General features: G+C 37.4%; 1 protein-coding gene across 1 annotated transcript in view; it reads right to left on the bottom strand.

Moving 5' to 3' along the window:
- LOC136881804 (uncharacterized) overlaps positions 1-26,799 on the bottom strand; it is a 57,712-nt gene that overhangs the window by 14,557 nt on the left and 16,356 nt on the right. The window contains exons 5-8 of the mRNA XM_068229556.1: positions 23,733-23,855; positions 23,276-23,398; positions 7,637-7,762; positions 1,486-1,617 (exon numbers count right to left, since the gene is read on the bottom strand). Coding sequence (XP_068085657.1) covers positions 1,486-1,617; positions 7,637-7,762; positions 23,276-23,398; positions 23,733-23,855 — 504 coding nt within the window. The remainder of the gene's footprint in view (positions 1-1,485; positions 1,618-7,636; positions 7,763-23,275; positions 23,399-23,732; positions 23,856-26,799) is intronic.

The raw sequence follows: 26,799 nt of genomic DNA, 5'->3' as shown, positions 1-26,799 counted from the left end.
TAGATAGATAGATAGATAGATAATGCCTTTATTGGTGGTGAGTTAGGGCTCAAGGCCCTCTCTTACACTTAACCACTGGAAGAGTATACATGTACATAACTTATACAGTACTTACAAATACAAATAAAACAAATAATATTATAATATTTTAGCTGTTAAAAATGACAATAAAAGAATCCTTAATTTTAAAATACACAAAGTAAAATGCACTGCAATAATCTGTTCATTCATCCCATTCATTCTTTCATTCACTCCACAATTATCCAGCAATTCAACAGGATCTACTCAACAAATACTCGCGGCATGCCAGTTTAAACTTGTGATGAGAGGGGTTGTCCCTAATGTTCACAGGTAGCAAATTCCATGCCCTGGACGCAGAGATTATAAAGGAGCGGTTGTAAGCAGCAGTGCGGTTTACAGGTATTTTAAGAGAGGAGCCAGATCTCGTATTGTGGTCATGATATGAAGAGACGTAAGAAAAAGGTGAAAAGTTTTGGCTTTTAAAGTAGATTTGTTTTGGAACTTCATATCTTCATCTTTAGTTATTACTTTAGCTGTTCAATCGAATAGTAAATTTTATGTAATTTTTAATTTTACTAGGTCTTTTTCAGTTTCTTTAAACCAGTTGGGTTTTGTTTTGCAGTTACAAAAGAAGTCAAAGATTTGTTTGTTTAATCCATTAGAGTTCATTCTGGGAAGATGACCATAAAAATTATTTTTCACATAGCATCTGAGTGTTTTCAATTTTCTTGTAGTGTTTCATTCTTGATGTACATTATCTTATTATCCTGAAATTATGGTCCTTTGTTTTATCTTCATTTCTCTATGTGGCCTTTGAAATTAATGTTTAATGTTTCTACTGCACATAGTACTTCTGGTTTAATTACTGTTTTATAATGCTTAATTTTGGACCCCCATGAAAGGGATTTCTTGTTGTATGTATCTTTTGTTATTTGGAAGGCCAGTTCAAATTTATTTTTCCTGGTTTCCATTGCTTTGCATTCCACAGTATTCCAACTAATCCATTCTCCAAGCTATTTGAATTCTTTTACTATTTCATTCTTTTCTTCTTGGAGGGTTGTTTGTCATGATTTTGATTTTTTGAAGAAGATCTGAAGACCTATTTTAGCTGCTCGTTTCTATATTTTAAGGATTTGCTCCCTTGCTTCCTCCATCGTTTCAGCAAACAAGGCCATATCTTCTTTTTGCAACCCAGTATAATTCCACTCATTATATTTTTGTTCCATTCTTTAACTACTTTCTGAAGTGCACAGTTGAACGACGACTGTGAGAGCCCATCCCCATCACACTCCTGTCCTTATTTTGAAGGAATCTGACAGTTCACCCATGAATTTAACTTTCAAAAATGTATCTGTGATAGTCGCTTTTATGTTATTCGTTATTTTCTTCTCCAAACATATTTCCCCCAGGACTGATAAAAGGGATTATATGAATATTATTACTACTGCTGGGAAAAATAATCACCTCTATTTCATTTTCCTCCTTGATAATGTTCACACCATCCTCTATTATATTTTCATCAGCAAATTCAGGATGCAATTCGAATTTTACCACAGCATGCTTACGATCAGCCACAGGAAACATGAGATTTTGTACCTGAAAAAGTGGAGTAAATTAGAAGACAAATATACAAGATACCATCATAGTTACTTGGGAAAACTATTATATCTAGATTATAGGAACCACCCCATGGCATAGTGCGCTTTGGCCTACAAAGCGACCGCTGTTGAGTGTGATGAATCCTTCTATTCAATACAAACATATACAGTAAAATCTCATTAATTCGAAGTCGTTGGGACGCAAAAATCGGACTTCGAATTACGTGATTTCGAATTAACCACCAATACATACTTTGGAAAAGCCAACCCCTGCGGCATCACAATATATTCTAAGACCCGTTACTGCATGCAATTAACCTTCATTCACAGTTCAAAGCTCTCAAATGCCATGGATAAAAATCTATTTCCAAAATGTATCCAACAAGTTGCATTTACAGTATTCAAATAATGCACTTGGATAACTCAATGGCAAACATAATCTCATGCAATGAAATCAAAAGAAAGAAAATATGATTCAAAGATGAGGATTAACCCTCTCGTGTGCACAAGCCTCTTATGAGGTCCCAAAAGTATGTTTCGTTTAGTGCGCCGTTTATTTAATATTGTTATGAATTTGTGGAAAATTTTGACTCTGTTCTTCACTTTAGACCTCATGTGAGGTTTGATATTGGTTACAACTATATCTATGAGATAACAACACTTCCTTGCAGCTACGAAGTTGTAGGCAGTTATGGCGCTCTTGTTTTTTTGTGTTTCATATGGAGACTAAATTACTGTAATTGATACGTCCTTTACAAGTATATGCAATGGATAAGTAAAAATGTTTTATATAGCAGAAAAGCATACTCTTTACAATGGTATTAGTATTCTTATTGTACATGCAATTTATTACCATTATTTTGTGTAATAATATAGGGACCTCATATGAGGTCTAAATGTACGAAAGGGTATGGTTTACAGTCATAACCTCAATTAGAACTACACCAAATGGTAGTGTTTTGGTGGAATTTTTGATTCAAACCAAGGCAGACTAATGATGTTTCATGGCACATTTGTCATATATTCTCATTTCTATGCATTTAGAACAAAATGGATGAAGAACCAGGGCTGTCTGTAGAAAATGTAGTCTGCACAACGAATGTCACAATATACTCTGCACCCTGTCAGTAATACCTGACAATATGACATACAATCGCTTTTGCGAGATACGGAAGTATTTGCACTTCATTGACAATTAGAACATTCCAGTGGACATCAATGATCGGCTTACATGTGTACGTCCTATGATTGACCATTTCTAGCACATCTTTTTTGATGTTCATCCCAGCCAGAAGAATTTTCATCAGTTGATGAGATGGTCCCTTTCAAAGGCCGATCAAAGCTAAAACAATGTATGAAGAGTAAACCCTAAAAATGGGGCTTCAAAATTTGGGTTTTAACCAGTTCCTCAGGATACATCCATAGCTTTGAGATATATCAAGGAAAAGTGCAAAATGGTGAAGGTCATTCTGAATCTGGAGCAGTTGGTGATGATGTTCTTAGGCTGTGTGAAGACGTGAAGTTCAAAAGCCATAAGCTTTTGATAATATGTTTATGTCGATTAATGTTCTCTGGAAACTTCTTGAAGATGGCATTTATGCTTCCAGGACTATCAGAGCTAACAGGCTTTGTGGTGCTGATCTCAAGCTGCGGTCTGTGAAAACCATGAAGAAGGAACCGAGAGGGTTTGCTCTGTTACGTCGCAGTCCAACATCACAATAATCTGCCTGCATGATAATTCATTTTTACACGTTAGCATCTACATTTGCTGGAGCAGAACCTGTAGGTGTTGCTAAGAGATGGTGTTGAAACCTGTGCGCTATCATTGAAATTCCACGACCATATTCCATCAGCATTTACAATTCCCACATGTGTGGCGTACATCTAATGGACTTGCGCGTAGGTATTTATCGGCACACCATAAGGCACAAAAGGGAGTACTTCAGAGTATTCTATTATCTACTGAATGCGGCCATTCTAAACTGTTGGATCCTCTGGAGAATGAACCCAGCTGGATCTGTTAGAATTCAAGTCCTCAGTAACTACTTCTCTCATTTACATGGGAAGCAATCATCAACCCAAGAAAGGAAGATCTGCTACACAGACGCCACCAGCAACCAAAAAATGGTTGAAAGTGAAGGCTACCTATAAGCTGAGAAAGGATAGAAGTGCCACCTTCATGGTTGTTCAAGGAAAACCAGGTATGTATGCCTTCGCTGCCAATATGCCCTTTGTCCACAGTGTTTTGAGGAATTCCATGCAGGAAACAACAACAACAACAACAGCCACTCCTTAATGCAAAATTTAGTTTAGTAAAATGTGTGTGAAAAACTGACATCCAGCGCACAGTATCTCCCAAGAAAATTATTCCTCAGTTCAGTTGTGTTGTAGTGTGTGTGGACTCCCTTCATGCACATAGGCCTCATATGAGGTCCGTAGAATTTTCAAAGAAAATGAACTATTATTTCTTTTTCTGTAACGTGATTGTATTCTGTAACCTTCCAATGAATAAAAAATCAAGACAATATTTTTTTTCACTTCAAACTGAAAACGCGTGCACGAGAGAGTTTATGTACTGTATGCATTTTAGATGCCTTGTGCTTGCACAAAATGTACCCGATGCCCTTAAAACATCGCTGCTTATCGAACTTTCCTATGATGAGGGGAGAAAGTCTCTCGCTTCCATCCACATTACAACAGTACACTGACTATACTTGTATGATTTCCCGCCATGGCACTTCTAAGACCCATTAGTGCATACAATCACCTCGATTTTCAGTTTAAACTTTTCAAATGCCATGGAATACACTATTTCAGAAATGTATCCAACAAGGTGCATTTACATTATTCAAATAATGCATTTGTATAAAACAATGACAAACATAACCTGACGCAACAAAAGGAAGAAAAACACGTTTCAAAGACGAGGAAAATTTATGCTGGCTGCAATGTGCAAATACTTTATCTTTTGGATTACTGTACTGTTTGCATGGAAAGTGCCCGATGCCTTTAAAACTTTGAGGCTCTTCGAACTTTCCTATGACGGAGGAAGGAAGTCTTTCGCTTCTGTCTGCACTGCATAACAGCACAGTACATTTCCCGGCTGGCAGTTCTTTCCTTTAAAACCATGAATCCGTTTGGCCTCAGCATTTAACAAAATAAAACAAACAAACAATGCAGTTTCATCGGCATTGACAATATTGTTTTGTGCATACAAATTCATTATAGGCTATAAGCCACGCTTTTTCGCCTACTGTTGGCATTGCCAGTGTTCGCAGATTCTACCTCTCCGCACACTGCCCGCTACGCGATATTGTGGTGTTCCTTAAAACGCCGAATACAAAATAATTATGATTCTGCTCGAACATAGCAGATATTAAGCACACTAGACACGCCGAAGTAGGAAATGTGCATAGTTACCCTGCACGTTCCGGAAAATGCGTTCTTTCATGACGCGGAGAAATATTGAATTTAAATTACTCTGTAAAACACTATTTTTTCAAAATGTAAAGGAAGTTTTGAATTAAAAGTCAGAATTTCAGTAACAGGACTGGCATTGTTCTTCAAATTACAAATTATGCATATTTTGAATTAAACAATTTAAATAGCATGCAAAACCATACCTCACATTTTCGGGAACGAAAGCTGCTTCGAATTACGCAACATTTTGAATTAACCGATTTTGAATTATCGAGGTTCTACTGTATGTGAATACAACTGTATCTTAGTATCAGTTTTATCCTCGTTTTTAATTTTGGTTCTAATTTCGACCTTTTTGATCATCATCAGCTGTCACAATCATTGGTACGGTATATAAAAACATTAAACACCTGAATCCATCTAAAAACATAAATGTACATAAAAACACTTTAAAAAACACTACAATTAAGAATGTGTAGTGATCTTGACAGTGACGGTCAGACTGACAGTCATAATACATGATTTGTTGACAACATGCCAAAACAGTTTTGTTGGTCTGTAAGAATCTATTTTACGGATGTTCCCCTTATTCATGGTCACACACCTCAGTTTTAGTGACTACCACAAGTTACAAGCTTCAATCAAGGACATGTGATATATGCACCGATGTTAAATCAGGACTGTTATAGTTTGCGATTTTATTGAACGCAATACTTATACATTTTTTTTAAGACCATGCAGTTGGGGACTTTTAAATTTTAAGGTAGCCTGTCTGGTGCTTGTCAAATCAAGTCAGTGTGATGAATGCAAAGTTGCCAACAATGTTGATGAATGTTTTAAAGTCTATCATTAACTTAAAGACTCCATTAAAGTGCAGGAAGTGACAGTATAAAGCTGGTTTAATAACAGAAGGATGCAAAAGTTTGTAGATTAAAATCAATAAACTTCTATATCCTTCTAGCATTCCATATAATTTTAGTCATACAGCCAAGGAAATCTTATGGAAATGGATTACTACTGTCGCGGCCACCAAATTAGGCGGGTGAGGAAAACTGCGCTGTCGTTAGATATGGGAACGGCAAAGCGACAGATGGTCGAGAGTTGCTTACCTCCGAGCACGGATTGGTAACGCTGATCATGCAGTGCTGTCTAGTTGAAGCCCAACCGCTCCAGGCCACCTTACCCGAGTCATTCCCTGTCATGCAGCTGTTGAGCTCGCACTGTAACTGCAGTTAAAATGGATAGTGAATGTGAATTGATTTGTGCTCTAGTCAAGAGAGAAGTGGGAGAGAGGACCAAGACATTCAAAATAAAGGACGTAGAAAAACTCACGTCAGAAGCCATCGACTGTGTGACTGCTGCAGATTGGGAAAAGTGCTTCAATCGCACGGAAAATCTTCAAACAGACGATTGGGCCAAGGAAATAGTAAGGGATAAAAGAATGCAGCCAATCATCATCAGTGTAAATAACGACTTGACAGGTAGTGAGATGTGTGATGACAGTGACTAAGAAATCTTAAGACTGCCTTGTAGCTAGAAACCGATTCTTAATTCATTGTAAATTAATGCAAACCTATTCTTTAAAGTAGTTCTTTTTCCATATTACTCAGTACAATATTAAAATATTTAAAGTTATAATGTAGTAAAACTGAAACGAATTAATATGTAATGCGGAAGTATTTACGGCGTCCTGCAGCCTGTGCTGGCACGCACGCCCCGAACTGCCTCAGCCAGCGACATTTACATGATCGCTTTCCGGGCCATTTTCCAGGAAAATTATAAGACTCACGGAAATATGTTACAGATAAAAAATATAAGTCAGGCACTTTTTTTACATTTTTCTCACAGACAAAATTTTATTGACTGAAGAAATAAAAAACTTGGCCGCTTAATGAAATTTTCAATACATGATTGTACGGATTTAAATTTACTCGTTCAAGATTTTTTTAAAATAATTTTTTTAAGTGGTTTATATGGAAAATAGTTATACCACTGAAATCAGCAATCTTTTCTGAAGCTTGTAGTATAATTTGTTTTGAAAATTTGTATGAAGTAACATCAGAAGCTTGAGGGAGAACAATTTGCCTCGCGCTCCGAAATGATGTGTTCAGTTAGACATTTCTTCGCCAGTTGCTACATAACTTTGGCAACAGCGTAATTTCTCTGACCCGCCTAATTTGGTGGCTACCACAATATAAGTATTGCAAATATTAAGACATGCTGTACACGTTCAGCAACCATCTGTTATCAAACCAATTTTATACTATCACTAACATTAATTTTGTTTGGTAGCTATGGAATAGTATGGCAATCCCCTTACTCTTTTCTGTTAGGCATGTAACATGTTGTGTTAAATGCCTGCAAGTATGTGTTCTGTCTCTCTTCTAAAAAATATATCATTCTTCAAAAATACCACCTGCAGAACATTCGTCAAACAACTACCCTCAACTTCTAAAGAAAAGAAATATGCACAGTGCTCATTTCAGCAGAAAAAAAAAAAAAAAAAAACTAGAAGAGCAATGATAAACATAATCAATCCAGGAAATAAATTATATTTGAGAAAAAGAAGGATGGTGAATTCTTTTATTAAAACTTACCTTCATCACGCTATCATCAGTTCTTGAACCACGTAATGCATCATTCTCACACTTTGGAACAATCAAAGTCTGAGACTCAGGCTTCACAATATTGCCATTAAAAGCAGTGTTATTGATATGCGAGACCTAGAACAAAAAAGATAAAAATTGATAATTTCAGCTAAATTACATTTTAAGATATTGAAATATGACTCAAAGCTATTATGGCACACGTCTATCTTATTCACACTGCTAAAGTAATTATAACAAACTTAGGGTTGCCGTATGTCCTGAAAATCTGGGACTGTCTGGAATTTCAGCTTACGAAAACATGTCTCGCTTGAATTCCTGATTTCTTGAAGATGTCTCAAAATTTTGACATTAATTGAGAAAAAAAAGTTAAAACTCCTTTCTGGAGTAAGAAACTTCCAAATTTAACCCTGGACAGGTGGCGCTCATTGGTGCAACATTAGAGGTGGCATGGGGTTCCTCATGACACCTACAATTGATCTTGGTTTAATAACAAAATAACAAATTTTTATTCATCATATATTGTTGTATTAGATTTATTAACTCAATAGCATGATATTTTTATCACAAGTAAGTGGTTATATCCAATACTAATTAGCTTCACAACATATAAAATGAAAAACTTGTCATGCTTAGGAATTTTTTTTATTAAAGACATTATCTTGCATAATTCAGCTGACAGGATTAGATTCTGCTAACTACGTGATGCTATTCCTGCAGTATATCCCTGGGTGGTGGGGAGGTCTCTTCCAAAATAATTACGCTACCGGAAATAATTATCCTTTTCATGACAGTCCATATCTTGATAAGTTATTCGTTTGTGAGTATAATTTCCCCTGACTCCTTGCAATTTCCAGGCTCTTACAGTTTGCAATGAGTTGCAACATAATATCATTCATGACAAAAATGCTCGAGCCGGGCTGAGTGGCTCAGACGGTTAAGGCGCTGGCCTTCTAACCCCAACTTAGCAGGTTTGATCCTGGCTCAGTCCGGTTGTATTTGAAGGTGCTCAAATACGACAGCCCCGTGTCGGTAGATTTACTGGCACGTAAAAGAACTCCTGCGGGACTAAATTCCGGCACCTCGGCGTCTCCGAAGACCGTAAAAAATAGTTAGTGGGACGTAAAACAAATAACATTATTTAAAAATGCTCGAAGCTTCTTCAGGCAATGATGCACTTCTTGCTATGAGTTTCACTCATGGTAAATGAGTTAAAATGTTATGGGTTCGAGTACACAAGTTTTTAGCAGACTTTTGTCCAGTTTGTAACATCATCCTTTCCTGTTGTGGTCCAAAACCATTCAGAAAGATGTCATAACTTTGCAATCATCACTAATATTTAAGTCTACATTAGCGCTGTGTCACACATCACTAGTGGAGTCTACTAGTTCTAATAAATTCATCAACCGGGCGAGTTGGTCGTGCGCGTAGAGGCGCGTGGCTGTGAGCTTGCATCCGGGAGATAGTAGGTTCGAATCCCACTATCGGCAGCCCTGAAGATGGTTTTCCGTGGTTTCCCATTTTCACACCAGGCAAATGCTGGGGCTGTACCTTAATTAAGGCCACGGCCGCTTCCTTCCAACTCCTAGGCCTTTCCTATCCCATCGTCGCCATAAGACCTATCTGTGTCGGTGCGACGTAAAGCCCCTAGCAAAAATAAAAAATATAAATTCATCCTCACTCTCATTAAAGCTTCTTTCTCCTCCACAGACTGTAAAAGACATCATTTCAGCGATAAGGGATTGACTGAAAGAATTCCTTGCATTGTTACAAAATAAGTCACTGGGTACACTCAACTTTGCTACTGGTGTACTTCCGACGAACTGGACTGGTGGCGTGGGGTCTGGCAAGACACTTTATTACACCGCTAGACAATAATCCCTCTTTCTAAGAATGGACATCTTTCACTACAATGCCACTGACCTCAGACGACAAGAAAGGAATTTGGGGAGAGGTATGTGGCAGCCAAGGTCACTAAGTTTAAAATTAGCACAATCGAACAAAGTAAGTTTGTGCTAGATCACAAAATACCCTGAACCACCAGTCCTGGGTTAATAAAAATTTTGTTTATTAACTATCTACAGTGAATCCCATGTGTTATCCTGATCTGCATTCCTACTGTACAGTTTCCCAAAGAACTGTTTACCTGAAATAAAGTTCCCTGCATCAGAATTCCCACCTGACGTTCTTTAAGTTTCTTTTCCGAAATTAATGAAAGTAATACAAAAATTAAGTGTTTGCACAGTAATTTATTGCAAAATATTTCAGTGTGGAAGTGGGGAGAATGCTGTATTTACAAAAATTATAAGGTGAAATTATAACCAAGTGTCCTCAGGTAGTAAAGACGCCCATTCATGGTGTTGCAATTTGAGTAGCACTGAACTATAACTAATTCATTCGTAAAGATGTAGCCTGGAATGTGCATAGATGTGGAGTGCCATTCTCTTCCTCTTGACGTTCACTAAGTGTGGTGTGAAAGTTTGGATAGTGTTTCCCCAGTAGACATTATTAATCGTGCAGAACATTGTTTGGAATGTACCATATTACAATCCCAGTGAGTTTAATCTGTTGTACTACCGAGCTCGATAGCTGCAGTCGCTTAAGTGCGGCCAGTATCCAGTATTCGGGAGATAGTAGGTTCGAACCCCACTGTCGGCAGCCCTGAAAATGGTTTTCCGTGGTTTCCCATTTTCACACCAGGCAAATGCTGGGGCTGTACCTTAATTAAGGCCACGGCCGCTTCCTTCCCACTCCTAGCCCTTTCCTGTCCCATCGTCGCCGTAAGACCTATCTGTGTCGGTGCGACGTAAAACAACTAGCAAAAAAAAAAAATTAAATAAATCTGTTGTACTAGTCCTATTCTTGAAATGAATATAACCATCAGGGAGGAATTCCTTTTACCCTTGAGATTATCAAATTATGAAAATAGTAATAATTTGATCTGACACTAAAATGTGCTTGCTATGAGAGACAGAAGAATACAAAAGTGACTTACATGCATTTGTAATGTTACGCTGAATTTAGAAAAATCGTATAATTGTATAGGGCATGATCAAAAAGGTTCTGTTTGAGAGCGTTGCTGCAGCGGACATGCAACGCAGCGTGACTCCGATGCAGGTATATAAGCACAGACATGTAATCAAAGGGATTAATAAGGCAGTTGTGTCATGCCAAGATGTGTGCGTTAAATGTGGCCACGTGAACTATGGCGATGTTATTACCAAATGCATCCAAACAGGACCAATGTGCTGTAAATCTCTTCTTGGCTGCCGCACGACAAACTTCGGTGGACATCTGTCAAAGAATGAAGGCCGTGTAGAGAGTAGCATGTTTGTCAAGAGCCACTGTTGTGAAATGGTGCATTAAGTTCCGTTGGGTTGCAGTTCAACAAACAATGCTGGTTGATCTGGGAGGCAAAACAAAAAGTGGGCGGTGGATGAGGCCTATAGCTCTGTGCATATAGCAATTATGCTGCTGTGGGTGGAAATGACGAGAACTACTTAGGGGTACCTTCATCAACAGTTGACCATACGAAGCTGGAATATGTGTCATGTTTACATACCTATATTAAGTCATTTTACAGTGGCCCTTTATCACTAAATCCTTCTCTATGTTCTTGTCTAAAGCCATTTTTAGAACCTAAGACCACATTCCCTATGTGTTGATCCGATCAAGTTTGTGATGTAGATAATCGCTGTGATGGATCACACTGACGTGAAGAGTAGAACCTTGTGTCCCTGTACATTCTTCATTTCAAGTTTGGTTTCGTTTTGTTTTTGACAAAGTATATGATCCCTACGTATGTTCTTTCAGCTAATTTCTTACCTCTCCCCGCTTTACTTGATAAAACGACTAGTGGCTGGGTTTTGCACGAAAAGAGTAACCAATAAATAAATTAAGAAAGAGAATAACTAGAAGAAGAATCATTTTACAATGCTGTCTTCAGATGACTACATTTTAATGCCATGACTTTCAGGCAGAACTATTTGCTTGTTGTTGGCTGCATTAACAGATACTGTGATACAAAGGTTTTCTTCACGACCTCATGAAATTTGTTTGAAAAGATGGTGGATCATACCAGTAAATTGCAAGAAGTAATTCATGATTTATACATTTTAATTAATACAAAATAACTCTTTACAACATGTATTTTAACCATTTTACAAACAGGTTACCAATTAGGAACAAAATATTATAGCAATGTTATATCTGCAAAGCAAGTTGCAGTAGGCCATCTTTTTTAGAGCGCACACATCATAATAGATACACATTGTATTTATTGCCATAGTTTAAATTATAGCCAGTAGAATAATAATAATAATAATAATAATAATAATAATAATAATAATAATAATAATAATAATAATAATAATAATAATAATAATAATAATAATAATAATAATACTGTACTGTACTACAGAACAAAGTGTGAAATTTTATAGTGTTCCATTACAATCTAACGAAATGGATTTGGAAAGGCAGTAAACAAATATAATTACACAAATAGGCCTCCATTATGCACTATCAAAAGCTCACAGAAATACTGTATTTTACATCCATAAATTCATTCCCTCATCCTGAGGTGGTGCATACCTTTTCAAGCACGCCGGTAATGGAAATGAGCTGCAAGCACCATTTTAACCACATACCAACCCTCATGCCAATCTTACGTTTCTGGCAGTGTCAGGATGCAAGCTCGGGCCCCCGAGGAAGGCAGCTAGTAGTGCCAATTGTTATATTACAGAGGTGGACTTGATCATATTGCAAATACAGACACACAATATAAATAATCACTTATTGGCAACTTTAAGTGATTCTGAACGTTTCTTCTCATGCATAATTTTCCATGGTGTACATGCGGTTTCAATATCAGGAATTTCAATTGGTCCAATATCAAGCCTGAAAGTTCCTCCTCTCTCTTCCCCTTGTTGCTGTTCTCTTTCCCTACATTTGAGATGCGAGGTTGAGACCATTCACACGGTCAATCAGCATGCGAGGTGACATGTTCTGAGCAAACTGCATAAGCAACAACTGAAATATGCTTACATTTCACGGAAACAATCATTCACCTTCATGAAATAATAACGATTGTTGCCAAGACCTTTCTTAGAAAACATGGTTATGCTTAAAATTAATTAAAATTTAAAATTAATTAAAATTTAAAATTAATCGCCTCCCTAGCAGGATTAACCTACGCTAACATGATATTGTACTAGAAATAGACCAAGGATATTTTTTCTAAGACAGGATTGTCGAATGTGTATATGAACACCAATCTCGTTATCACCACCACTAATACATAAATTACGACGTTGCCTCTATCATGAAATCGTAGCATATCTAGTGAACCAATGTTTCCTTCTGATCACATTTGAAGTTATTGCTCTGTTGCTATTTCCTGTGGACTGTTTTTCTTGTAAATATATTTCATGACCACTTTCTGCAAGTTTGGAATAATGTGGCCAATTTTTGTTGCATAAAACACTCTGAATCCCACTCTTATTATTTAGTCGGCCATGGCAAAACGCAGTGAGACGACAGCAGATATGTGCGCCGTGAAAAGCATTAACTTACAAAGTTTGCCACTCATAGTGCAGCGGTGCATTTCTCCCACCAGTGCATGGAGCCTACAGTCCTGATCTCTCCCCATGCAGTCATCATACCTTTGGTCCCCTTAAAAAGGCCTTGAAGGGTCGACACTTCCAGTCAGATAGGGATGGGCAGCAGGCAGTTATTGACTTCTTTATGCAGCAGGACACAATGTTTTACCACACGGGGATCTTCAACCTGGTGAATTGGTGGGATGAGTGCCTCAATGCCCTCGGCAATTTTGCCTGATTGGCTTCCCGATTCAGGACTGTACGGCCATAGAACAGAAACCTTTTGATCACCCCTTATACTTATGTTTCCTTGAAATGAATGAAAATGAATGACACTTATTAACAGGTACTGTTACACATTCGGGTGCATGGCTTAGAAATCTTGCATTTGGGAGCACAGATTCGAGAAATCTCCTTTCAGAAAAACAATTTTTGAGAAACTGGACATTTGGAAAATAGGTGGGAACGCTTTCCAGTACAGAGCAGAGGGGAATGATCTGATCTCATTATCATGGTTGGCTTATAGTTCGTGATCTGCTTCAAAAGTCACAAGCTGGATTCCTCCTTTCTGTATGATAAGGATATCATTTTGCTTTGGAATCCTTTGTATTGTCCACACTGTGGAAGCTTGTTTTCTCTCTTCTTTGTCCTATTTGTATAAGTATGTACATGACCATACAAAAATCAGGAGATTCTGGTATGAAAATCAAGATACAAATTGTCAAATGGCTTATTCCATCTTGGGAAGTACATACTTTATCCTAGCAAGCTCCATTCATCTTGTCGTCAAATCCATATTTAACCTTCACTTTTCACACAAAAATCTAGATTTTATTACTACCTACACACTTGAAGTTCTCTTGGTTCTTCTTTGTATTCATATGTTTTGAAACATCTCTTTTTTCACCATGTGATACAGAAATATCACGTCAACAAACAGTAAGAAATGAAAAGAAAAAAATGAAGACCTTTCCAGGATTCAATAACGCACGCAAACTATTCCAAAAAATGCTTCAAGAAAGCAGAATTGTGTTTCTTGGCAATGGTGAAGAATCAAATGCCAGAAGAACTCAAGAATATGATAAAAATATTACATGATAATTGATTAAAAAATCCATTCACACAAAAACAATAGTCTTCAGGGATTCAGAGAACCAAATAACATTCAGCCAACTATAAAGATTTCAATGAATACTGAACAGTTCACTGCAACATACACATGTATCCAAACAAAACAGGACGGAACATGCAGAAAACCATAGAACACGAAAATATAACAGAAAACTCGGCAATTCCTCTAAAAAAAATCTAGTAGTAGCTCTCCTGCATTTTTATTTCCATAACAGAAAGGTCCAATTATTTATTCTTTACCTTGCCTTTCTGTTCCTATGAGGGCATTCATGTCTCCCATTATCACCACTTATTTATCTTTGATTTACCTCTCAGTTCCTCCAAGAACTACTCTAGACTCTCTTCAACTTTACCTGCTGGGGTTCATATAGCTGGATGAAATCTTGCACTCCACTTTCCAACCCAAGTCTGATTTTCATGATTCTATCATTTACCAGGTAGACCTTCTCTATGTATTATACCAGGACTACTCTCACAACAAACCCTATTACATTACTGCAGTTTGTACCTTAACTTCAAAACAACTGAAACCCCTTCCTCAGTCTCTTCTGTCCCTTTCATTTCCTCTTGGTTTCACTCAATCCCAACAATGCAATGCCCTTCTTTCCCATGTATTCTATTAGTTCTTCTGTTTTGCTGTTAAGGGTTAAAATATTTATGGTCGCAATCTTTTTTTTTTTTTTTGCTAGTTGTTTTACGTCGCACCGACACAGATAGGTCTTACGGCGACGATGGGACAGGAAAGGGCTAAGAGTGGGAAGGAAGCGGCCATGGCCTTAATTAAGGTACAACCCCAGCATTTGCCTGGTGTGAAAATGGGAAACCACGGAAAACCATTTTCAGGGCTGCCGACAGTGGGGTTCGAACCTACTGTCTCCCGAATACTGGATACTGGCCGCACTTAAGCGACTGCAGCTATCGAGCTCGGTGGTCGCAATCTTTAACGCTGGTTGCCAACTTTCCATAGTTCTCCCAGGACGAGAACACCAGGAACTGCGCCTTGTTTTGGGGGGCAACCAACCCTTCCCGAGGCCTCTGCTTACTCTCAATCATTTTATAGGCCATTAGTATGATGAGCTCACCACACCCAAATACATTTCATACCTACTATCAGGATTCTAACATGGGAAAACAGATGCCCATATTAGCCATCCCTAACATGAAGTGCAGATGCTGCTAGATGGAATTTTGTGGTATTACCACCACCAAGGGGCCAAACAGCCTCGTCTGCCCAAAGCCAATGGCCTCATTAGATTGCACTTGTATTTATCCCCAAGTCTGGCGCTGCCTCTTCTGCCATAAGTCCACATTCTCCACTGTACATGCTGTTGCGCTCTTCACCTGTAACCATAAGCTGGGACCATTACCAGATGTTGCACACCAGGTCAGTGAGCTTTGGGACTCACATACGCAGGGGTGCCAGTGCTGATAATATGACAAGCAATTTTAGAGATGCACTTAGGAAGTGAAAGAAAGTTGACTTAAAAATATTGATGGAGATACAAAAGAGTACATCTGTTATTATGATTTCAATCTGTTGAAATTGAGTTAAATGTCTTCAAGAAATTTGTATATCAGAAGTACTAAGAAGTTTTAGGGTATAACACAACAAGATGGTTTGCCTTACTCCCTATGGTTGTATGTCTTATGACTACATTTATTTTTCTATAATCATATTTTGAACCCCAAAATAGATACCTATTTATTACCAAATTATTCTTTGAAAATTGTTTATCACAATTATGGTAGTACTTTCTTTTACTATGCATCAGCTTTTTTTACTCTAATGTTCAAAAAGTAGAGGGTCAAACAATTACAATTATTGAGACAATTTTTTGTTTTTATGCAATTTAAAACTAATTTAATTTCAAAGGGTGATGACTGCTTCATAACTCAGCTGTCTGATCAATTCTTGATAAATTAGAAAAGGAAGGTTTCACAGCAGAGGTCGTAAAATTGAAACAGTATTTCCATGTAGCATCCTCTGACTATGGCTAGATTAAAGAGGCAGTGAAATGCTCAACATATCATTTCCCGATGAATTCCCTTTTAACAATCTTATTGTTCTGAGACTGGGAGGAAGTACCAGCAATAAGGTTTGACAGGGACTTCAAAGTAATATGCATTAAGGTTTTTACTTAAATTGATAAATTGTTTTCCATATGTTGTTAATATTTTGGAAAAAATCATCTTTATTTATTTGGTTGCAAGGATATTTTTAAAAGGAGTGATTCAATAATGAAAGTGATGTCAATATTCTGTATCGCCACCATAAAATGGACAAGCTAAACTTGGCATAAATGAATATCATAACTTCAACACTAGTGCTTACTTGGAAGAGTTGATTATTAAAATGTGTGCAGTCGGAAAGTGAAGAACGTACCATGACATCTCAGTTGTAATGTTGGAAAGTATTGTGGTGGATGAATCCTTCAGATTAGGAATTTTAAATGAAGTTGAAGAAATATGATGTAGCAAGGTCTTAAATGGAACCTTGTATCATTGCACCAGCAAGTGAATTCTTAAACTGATTGCTGGTCAGGGATTATCACACAGTCTTTATGTGCCTAGGAGGCAGTCTCCATACCAGCGAACTCAATATGTACAAATCTTTCGAGCCAATTAATTTTGGGACTTTGAAATTTTTAAGGTAGTTGGTCTGTTTGTCAACTCAAGCTAGCGTGTTGAATCCAAAGTTTCCAACAATGTAGATGGATGTTTTCAAGTCTACAATTAACTTAAGGCAGTACAACTTGAGCAAGCAACCAGAGTAGACGTGTTGAAAGCTGAGTGCAGTGCAACATAATTGGTATTAAGCAATATCGGGAGGCGATTGGGAGCTGGCAGCGAAGACAGAAGATGACAGCAGGGCATGCGGTAGACAAGGGAGAGATGGGGGAGGCTATCCTGGTAGTGATGGTGATAACCGTGCTGCTAATTATAATAGGAATGGAGATGAGTTCAGGCCCTGACATGAGCTGGGAGGACTGGGAGAAAATTAAGGAGCTGATAGGGGACACTGTGAAAGCACATGCTGGAGATGGACTGGTAAAGGAAATGAGAAGGGAACAAGCCAAGGGATTTAAAAGCATGGTTCAAGGAACAGTGGGGAATCATGGGAAAAAATAGAAGATACTGAGAGCGCAAATGGAATGCTAAGGGAGCAGGTGAAAAATCTGGAAAAGGAGGTGGCTTCTCTAAAGAATGAGCTAGGTCACGTCAACCAAGAAAGGGTGAAGAAATGTATATATATGGGTTACAAGAAGAATGAAGTGAAAATAAAGTGAATTTTATATACAAAGTGGTGGACCTCGTCCAAAATAAACTGAAAATTAACTTCAGTGAAGTTGACATAGACGATGTTGAAAGAGTAGGAAAAGTGAAAGGTAGAAGGCCAGTTAAACTGAAGTTGATGTCAATCATAATGGCGGAAATAGTGTTAAAAAACACAAGGAACTTACAAGGTGAAAGGATTCGGGTAAACAAAGACTAGGGAAGAGAAGTGGTTGAGAATATGAAAATCCTAAAAATACATCTAGGCAGAGCTAGACACTATGGTCTAAAAGCATTTGTTAAGGATCAAAGGCTGGTGGTATCAAATGGTGTCTGGTGGCGTGTTTGGGCTGTGTCGAAACTAAAAGGCATGGAGGAAGAGTTAAAACAGGAAGAAGAATGGTCGAAGTGGCCAAGAGACAGGCAGGAGAATACTCAAGAGGAGGGACGAAATGCAGTAACGATGGCTGAAGCGTTGAGGCAAGAAATCAGTGCAGTGCAATATAGTGTGAGTGGAAAATCAAGTTTGCAGGCTTGGGAAGTGCTAGTAGGTAGTGTTCCTAAAGAAAAATCGGATACAGTGATTGTCGACCTGTGGGGGGATAAGAAAGAGAAAGACTCTATGCTCAAGGGGAGAAGCAGGAGCCTGAAGGACCTGTAGGGAAAAAGAAATAAAGGCTTCGAAGATAAGGATAGGAAGGATGACAATAAAGCAGCAAAGAATGATGAAAGGGAGGCAGAAGTTGAGAGCGAGAGGGTGATGAGAAGCAAGAATAAAGATGGCAGTTGGAAAGGTAGGGAAAAAAGGCTGTAACTAGGCTGGAAGATAGGCTTTGTTAATATTGAATGTGTATTGGGTAAAATATGTGATATAAAAGTGAAAAAATTTAATAGGAAGTTTTGATATCATAGCACTTTTGGAAACTTGGCTACAAGGAGGCAGGGAGATAACGGGGGGAGGGAGGATATTCACGGTGAGGCACAAGTCAAGAAAATGATTAAGTAAAATGGGCCGTTTGCCCAGAGGAATAGCAGTACTAGTTAAAGAAGAGTTGAATTAATTTATAGAAGATATTGAGAGCAACATTGAAGGGGTTATGTGGATAAGATTTAACATGGAGTGAGAGGCAGTGAGAGAGAAGCATGTGTGCTTGGCTTTTGCCTAGTGTCACCCCCAATGAATCTCCATATGCAAATGATAAGTACTTTGAGGAACTATTAGTAGAAATTTGTATCATTATAGAGGGAGGTATGAGGACGGAATATTATTACTTGGGGACTGGAATGCCAGAATAGGCGAGCGAAGTCCAGGGTTTCGTAAAGAAGGCGTTTGACAGTAGGGCCAGGAAGAAGTAGCAATGATAAGGTAATTAATAGCTATGGTAGAAAACTTTTAGAATTCTGTGAAGTTGGGAATTTCTTCATCCTCAACGTTTACTGAGCAAGGGACATAGAAGGCAAAATGACATATCTTACCGAACAAGGGGGGAAAATTATTGACATAGTAATGAGTTTAGAAGACTTGCTAGAGAATATAAAAAGCATAGGGGTGGAGGACTGGGTAGAATCACACCACGCTCCGGTATGGGTTAGATTGGTGAGAAGAGAGGAAGTTAAAGAGGAAGGGAGAAAAAGTCCTGTAGAATGGGGTAGTTTTTATACTAAATATATATGGACAGAGAACTCAAAAGGAGAGCTAGATGCACTTATGGATAAAGATACAATTAATTAGAATTGGCTGGGAAAGGGCGCTGGAAGAAAATAATATAGATAGAGTGCTAGAGTTATTAGAATATCCTATAAGGAGAGTGGCACTGGCTTTCGATCGCGGCAGAAGGAAAAAAAAATAGAAGGTGATGGTTGGTATGACAAGGAATGTGAGATCTGCAGAAGGGCAGCATTGTATTAAGAGAGTATAGAGCAAAAGGGGAGAGCAAAGAACGAGAAGTATTTTGCAGGCCGAGGAAGGAGTACAAAAGCAATATCGTGGAGAGGAAAAAGCAGTGGTTGAGGCACCAATCAGAGCTAATAAAAAGTGAATGCAGAACAAACTCAATTGAAAGAATATGGGAGAGAATAAATATGATTAATAAAGGAGGGAAGGGTCTGAGGAAAATGAATATTGATTATGTACAGTGTGTGACATATTTTAGCGAGTTATTAGGAAGAAGAGATGAGTGGGAGTATAAGGAAAGAAGGGAGGTCCTGTGGTCTAATATGGAAACAAGTACACATGAACTAGATAGGGACTTCACGCTAGAAGAAGTCCAGCGGTTGATGGGAAACTGAAATCAGTGGGGTGGGAGGAATGGTATTAGCAATGTACTTTGGAAACAAATACAGTCAGATGGGAGAAGGAATTGTAAAACTATTCAACATCATTTTTTAATGGGACGAAGGTACCAAAGGAATGGGGATATGGGATTATATGTCCAATATATAAAAAGAAAGGGAATAGAAATTTATCTGGCAACTACCGAGGAATAACGCTTTTAGATTCATTGAGCAAAATTTATACAGGAGTGTTAGCTAATAAACTAAGGGATTGGTCTGAAACTAATGGTATAATCTCCAAATACCAAGGAGGATTCAGAAAAGGGAAGCAAACAATAGATAATATCATGATTGTGAAGTTGATAGCAGAAAAATCCACGGTTCGGGAAAGAGGCAGCTTTTTTGGCAGCAGTTGATTTTGAGAAAGCTGGGAGTTTCTGGAAAAAACCAGACTGCAAATTATTGTCCATATTATTTGTATTATTTATAAATGATATACTGGACGGGCACGGAGGGGCTAGCTGGGCTGTTCCGATGGTGAGCAATATAGAGATCTGTTAATGATGCTGACTAGGGGAGCATTGCAGAAAAGTTTGGATAAATTAATGGATTATGCAAATAAGTGGTTGTTGAAAATTAACTACAACAAATCGAAGGTGATGATTATAAGTAAGAGGAAGAGGGCTAAAAAAAAGTGAGGGAATGGAGGATCCAGGGGGCAGTAATAGAGGAATTAGATAGATTAGAATACTTAGGAGTGCTACTAAAGAGCAAAGGAGGATTGGATGATCAGATCAAGAGAAGCAAACTGCGAGGGGATGCAGCTCTCGTTGCAATAAAAATTCTAGTTGCTAAATACCCAGGGTTAAGCTATCAAATACTGAGGCTAGTGCTAAAAACATTGGTCCTAAGCAGAGCTTTATATGGGGTTGAATTATGGGGATTAGGAAAGGAAAGGGTTAGCCTGAACCAAATAATATATAAATTCAGCAAGGCTGTAACGAGATTACCACAATGTGTAGCCAATGTGGAGGCATTAATCATATGTGGAGATGTTATCGAGGTAGATTGCATTAAAAGAGAATAAAATTATTGGTCTAGACTGAGAAGGGGCGGAGGCGGTATTTTGCTGCAGGAAGCATATAAACAAGAACTGGAAGGAACGTACGATGTGGGGTTTGCTAGCAAAAATTAAGATTTATGTTGAGAAATTGGGTATGGGATATATTTGGCAGGTGGGATGGAAGGGGAGAAATAGCAGAATGCAGAGGGCTCTGACAATGAGAATTAAGGACATACAGATGCAGAAATGGTTGTAAGAAAGTAGGCAAAGGCCTTTGCTCAGCCTATTCTATAAGGTCTACCACATCCCTAATTTAAGTATAAGATTTGGGGAAGGAAGATTAAAGTGTGGGATATTATGGTGGCTGATGGTGTTGCACAGAAATAAGGGATGGATTATGAGCAAAGAAAGCTCACAATGCATCCTCTACGAAGAGAAGTCTGATGATCTGCATTTACTTTGTGCTTGCACAGGGACAGAGGAGCTAAGGATAAAGTTTCTAAATGTGAAACAAGACAGATGTAGGCAAAAAGATGAGCAAAAAATTACAGTGTGGATAGCGAGCCAATGGAGAAACGATAGCGGCCTGATTAACTTCCTATGTGCAATTAAAAAGCTTTGCCTAAGGAAAGTGAGAAGTAGTATATGATGTAATAACCTGGAATGTAAACAGAGGAGTAGCCAGCATAAGTGGGTTACTAGTCGACTAGCACTCAGCAATTTAAAAAGTTATGATAACGTCGGCATGTAGTGGTAATTCTACTAGACGTGCTGACAGGGCAGGATGCAGAAGTAGGTCTTTGCATTGTTGCTCCATCTTTCCTCTTCCATTATCTTTTGTCTTAGCATTGTGTCGTCTATTTTACTTTAGATTTATTCGGGTATGTTGCATAGCGTTAGCAGATTACATAACATTCCTCAGTCATCTGGTTAGCACCAGACCTTACCCATAAGCGAGCACTTTGGGTAGGAGCGGTTTTCATTCTACTATCATCCCTAATAGTGAATATTTAGGCTCATGAGCAGCCTCACGTTGGCTGGTAATTCCTCCATTAGTTCAAAATCCATACTGTCTCGTGAGAAGTCTCACATCTTCTGGTAATCATAGTTCCTGAAGGCTAAGCGGCTCTCCAGTCGTGAGTTGACCGTGAGCCATATTGCTTACAATTCAATTTTAATTATTTCTATCATCATGATTAATATTCAGTTCTTGCTTGGTTGTATGAATTTGAACATTGTAATGGGCAAAGGCCTGTAAGTTCAAAGTTCAATAAAGATAGAGAATTAACTTAAGGATCTCAGTAAAGTGCAGAAAGCTGAAACATATCCTTAAAATTTTGTAAATTGAAAGCACTAAATTTCTAAGTTGTTCTAGCATTCCTTAGAAATGGAAAGTATATTTATAGTCTCACATATTCTTACAAAGTAATCATATGTAAATGGATTACTACAACTTTTCCAGTTATTAAGACATGCTGTACATATTCACTATCAATTTGTTATCAAACCAGTTTTACACTGACGCTAACATTAATTTTGTTCTGTAGGTAGGGAATCTGCCTGCTGTCATTTCTTGATGGATACAGTACTTTTGCATCCATCTCTTGGCACAGGCCAGAGTAAAGTGTAGCTTCCACCGAAGTCCCAGTCAACATCCATGGCTGTGACAATATGGAAGTTGCTGGGGTTTGGGTAGTGCCGAGTAATGACATTCAGAGCACGACTAGTGCATATGAGTGTTATGAAAGGTGCTGCTCATAGGGTCAGTCGTGCTGCAATAGTACTCTCTGACTCAGTGAGGAAAGCAATGGCAAACTACCTCACTCCTCATCTTGCCTAGTACGTCTCATTTTGGTGCTGCCATTGGTTTTTGGGGTTTCCATATAACCGCATAACCTTTGGTGGAGCTATTTGAGGATCCAACCAGCCTCTGGGCTGATGACCTAACAGACAGACAGGTAGGGAATGGTATAGCAATCACCTTACTGTTTCCTATTAGGCATATACCTTGTGTTAAATGGTTGCAGGTAAGTCTTAGATTGTAACTCTGCAACTAAAAATCAGCATTCTCTGTTTCTGAAAAATGACATTCAATAAAAGTACGCACCTATAAGCATTCCTCAAACTTCCTGAACTTCTATAGAAAATAAATATACACGGTATTCATTCCACTTGAAAAATATAATGTGAAAAAGAGGACAGTGAAAAAAATAAACTATACAGGAAAATAAGATTTATATGAGAATTATGTAGAAAGTTGTAGATTCTTTTTATTAGAACTAAACTTACCACCATAATGTCATCTACACTTTTTGAATCTTTTGCATTAGTCTCAAACTTTGGAACAATCAATGTCTGAGGCTCAATCTTCACAATTCTGGCTTTATCAACAGTGACATTTATGTGTGAATCCTAGGGGTGAAAAGAAAAAAATAATAGAGAATTTCAGAAAAATCACATCTCAAGATGCTGGAATGTAACTTAAAGATAGCACCACACATGGCTGTCATATTCAAACTGCTAAAGTAATCATCAAAATCTTAGGGTTGCCACATACACTGAAAAAGTGGGACTGTCCTGAATTTTAGCTTGTAAAGAGATGTCTCACTGAAAATCCTAATTTCTTACAAATGTCTCAAAATGTTACTATTTATTGGAAAAAAATTAAACTTCTCCTCTGAGCACAACATTTAGGGGGTAATTTTTTCAGTATAAGAAACTTCATAATTCTTAGAACTAAACTTACCACCATTATGTCATCTTCAGTTCTTGAATCTAATGTATTATTTTCAACCTTTGGAACAATCAACGCTTGAGACTCAATCTTCGCAATTTTGGCAATATCAGCAGGGTCATTTATGCGTAAATGCTAGGAATGAAAAGAGGAGACAATGAATAATTTCAGCTAAATCACATTTCAAGATGCTGGGATGCGACTCAAAGCTAGTACCACACATGGCTGTCATATTATTCAAACTGCTAAAGTAATTATACAAATCTTCAGGATGCCATACCTCCTGTAAAAGTGGGACTGTCCTGAATTTCAGCTTACAAAAGAAGTCTCATTGAATTCCTAATTTCTTGCAAATGTCTCAAAATGTATTATTCATTAGGAAGAAAATTAAGCTCCCCTCTGAGCACATCATTTAATGGGTGATATTTTAGTATAATAAACTTCCAAAGGTCAGAAGACTGAGAGATATAATAGAAAAACAGTTAGAGGAAGAACAATATGGCTTAAGACCAAATAGATCAACAATAGACTTGATATTTAGAGTGTGAACGATAATGCAATAACACCTGGAAAGGAACAAGGAAATCATATTCGTATTTTTGGATTTGGAAAAAGCTTATGATACAGTTAAGAGATAATATGTATGGGAATGCCTACTGAAAAGGAATGTACCAAAATAATTAAAAAGGTAAAAATGTTATATTATGAGAGTAAAAGCCATGTACAAGGGGGAGTGGTGACTCTGAAACATTTTATAGAAAAAAAGGTCTCAAGCAAGGAAGTGCACTGTCGCTATTATTGTTTATTACATGGATGGATGAAATCATGACGCGAGTAAAACACGAGTATTAGTAGTGATGAAGTTAAGAAGAAAATACTCAGTAAGAAACAGGCACATCAATAGAGGACGCAATTCAAATAAAATCGTATTGTACAGCAAAATGAAATTAAATCAGAGCATAATACGTCGCATCACACCGAACTAACATGATACAATCATCGCCATCATCTTTTTCCCGTCCACGATGACATGCCCCATTTGTTTATAACTATTTGCAGATGTTGTGGTGATTTGGGAAAAGGGAAAAAAGGAAATACAAAGGAGACTGGACATTTGGAATGAAAATCTGAAGGAGTTTGGAATGGTAATTAGTAAGAAGAAAACTGTAGTCATGCACCGTGGAAAAGAGAAAAAGGGAAGCCAAGTAAACATAGACAAAGAACGGTTACAGAATGTAGAACAGTTTAGATATCTGGGTAGCAATATTAATGGAAGTAATGAAATCAACTTTGAAATTAATAACAGACTAAGTAAAGTACAACATTTTATCAAGTCAGAGAGCTTTTATGGGTTAACAAAGTACCCAAGAGAACGAAATTAACATTATATAAACAGTATTTCATACTAATTGTCACATACGGACTAGAAACGCTGGTAACTAGTAGGAGACAAGATAGTAAGATCCAAGCAGTAGAAATGAAATTTTAAGAACATTGGTTAAAAGGACAAGAAGATACACAATTCAAAATATTAAAATCAGAGAAGAGCTAAATATAGAACTGTTAGTACAGAACATACAGAAAGCAAGACCAATATGGTTTGGACATGTAAAAAGAATAGGAAAGGATAGGGTAGGAAGAAGGGAATAGGAAAGAGAAGATAAGGGAAAGAGACCAGTTGGAAGACCGAGAAGAAGATGGATGGACCAGATTTGGAAGGATATTAGAGAAGCTGGATTGGATGTGGCAGAAGTAATGGAGCAGGAAAAGTGGAAGGATAGAAAGGAGTGGAGGAGACTTGTTAACCACACCTGGGCGACTGGAGTGGGAAACTGATGATGATGATGAAACTTCCAAAATTTAATAAAAATTTTGTTTGCTAACTCTGTCCAGTACAGAGCTAAGGAGAATGATCTCACGATCACAGTGGGTACAGAGTTTGTGATCTGCTTTCAAAGTCACAAGCAAATGTTTTCAGCCTTTTTCTATGATTGTTTCAAAATTGCTAGATATTAATAAATACTAAGAAACTATTTATGCTCTGTCATTACTTCCATTGTCTATGCTGTGGCAGCTTCTTTTCTCTCATCTCTGTGCTTGTTGAACAATAGGTACATAGCTTCTATTAAATAAATTTTAATGTTAGAATATAATACATTCAAGATATTGAAAGATAAACACTCGACTACAGACAAAAATCAACAAGCAAAGAATATGAAGAGTGATTCCAGAAGCAGAAAGAAAATTACGTACAGAAAGGATAAAACAGTATTGGGCTGACAAAAAGAAGGAAAACATCCATAAACCTGACTAAAGTAGTCTTCGTTGCTAAAAAAATAAAATAAATAATTCTAAATATGTTGCATTTTATGATAAACTCAGGATTATTTATTAATAAAGATTTAATGATCTGATATTTATGACTGGTAATCAAAACAGCAATGTAAGTGTGACAATTTGTAACTGATTTATAACTGTTAGGTTCTTCAGTCAGCCAAAACTAATTTTGAATAATTAAATTTATGAACTATCTGAAAAAGAAAACATATGGTAACAGAATTTCACCTGAGAAAGAAACATTTTAATTAATATAGATTGACATATTTTGTTGTTGAAGGACATTATCACATTGTATCATATCACATGCAAATATATTTAGAAATATATAAACATTTATGTTTATTTCTAATTAAATACTTAAAAAGATTGAATTTCTGGAACTTATCTCAATGAAGTCCTTACTGCTCTAGGACTTTATTAGAAAAAATAAATTTATTTATTTGGTTGCAAGTATACCTTTAAGAGGAGTGATTCAATAATGAGGGAGATGAATATATTCCACATCTTTGCCATTCAACTGGCATAATTGAATAGCATAATTCCACTGCATCACACAATTCTTTCAGGGAAGAGTTAATTATGAAATTTGTGCAATCAAAGAGTGAAGATCATGCAATGAAACATCTCAATTGTAATGTTGGGAATTTCTGTTTTCGAAGAATACTTCAGATTTGGAATTTTAAAGGAAATGGAAGAAATTTTGATGTATCAAGGTCATAAGTTAAGCATTGGATCCTGG

This window comes from Anabrus simplex, chromosome 10 (genome assembly GCF_040414725.1).
Source record: "Anabrus simplex isolate iqAnaSimp1 chromosome 10, ASM4041472v1, whole genome shotgun sequence".
Classification (NCBI taxonomy): domain Eukaryota; kingdom Metazoa; phylum Arthropoda; class Insecta; order Orthoptera; family Tettigoniidae; genus Anabrus; species Anabrus simplex.
Note: the sequence above shows the minus strand (reverse complement) of the source record. Positions and strands in the feature narration are given on the sequence as shown.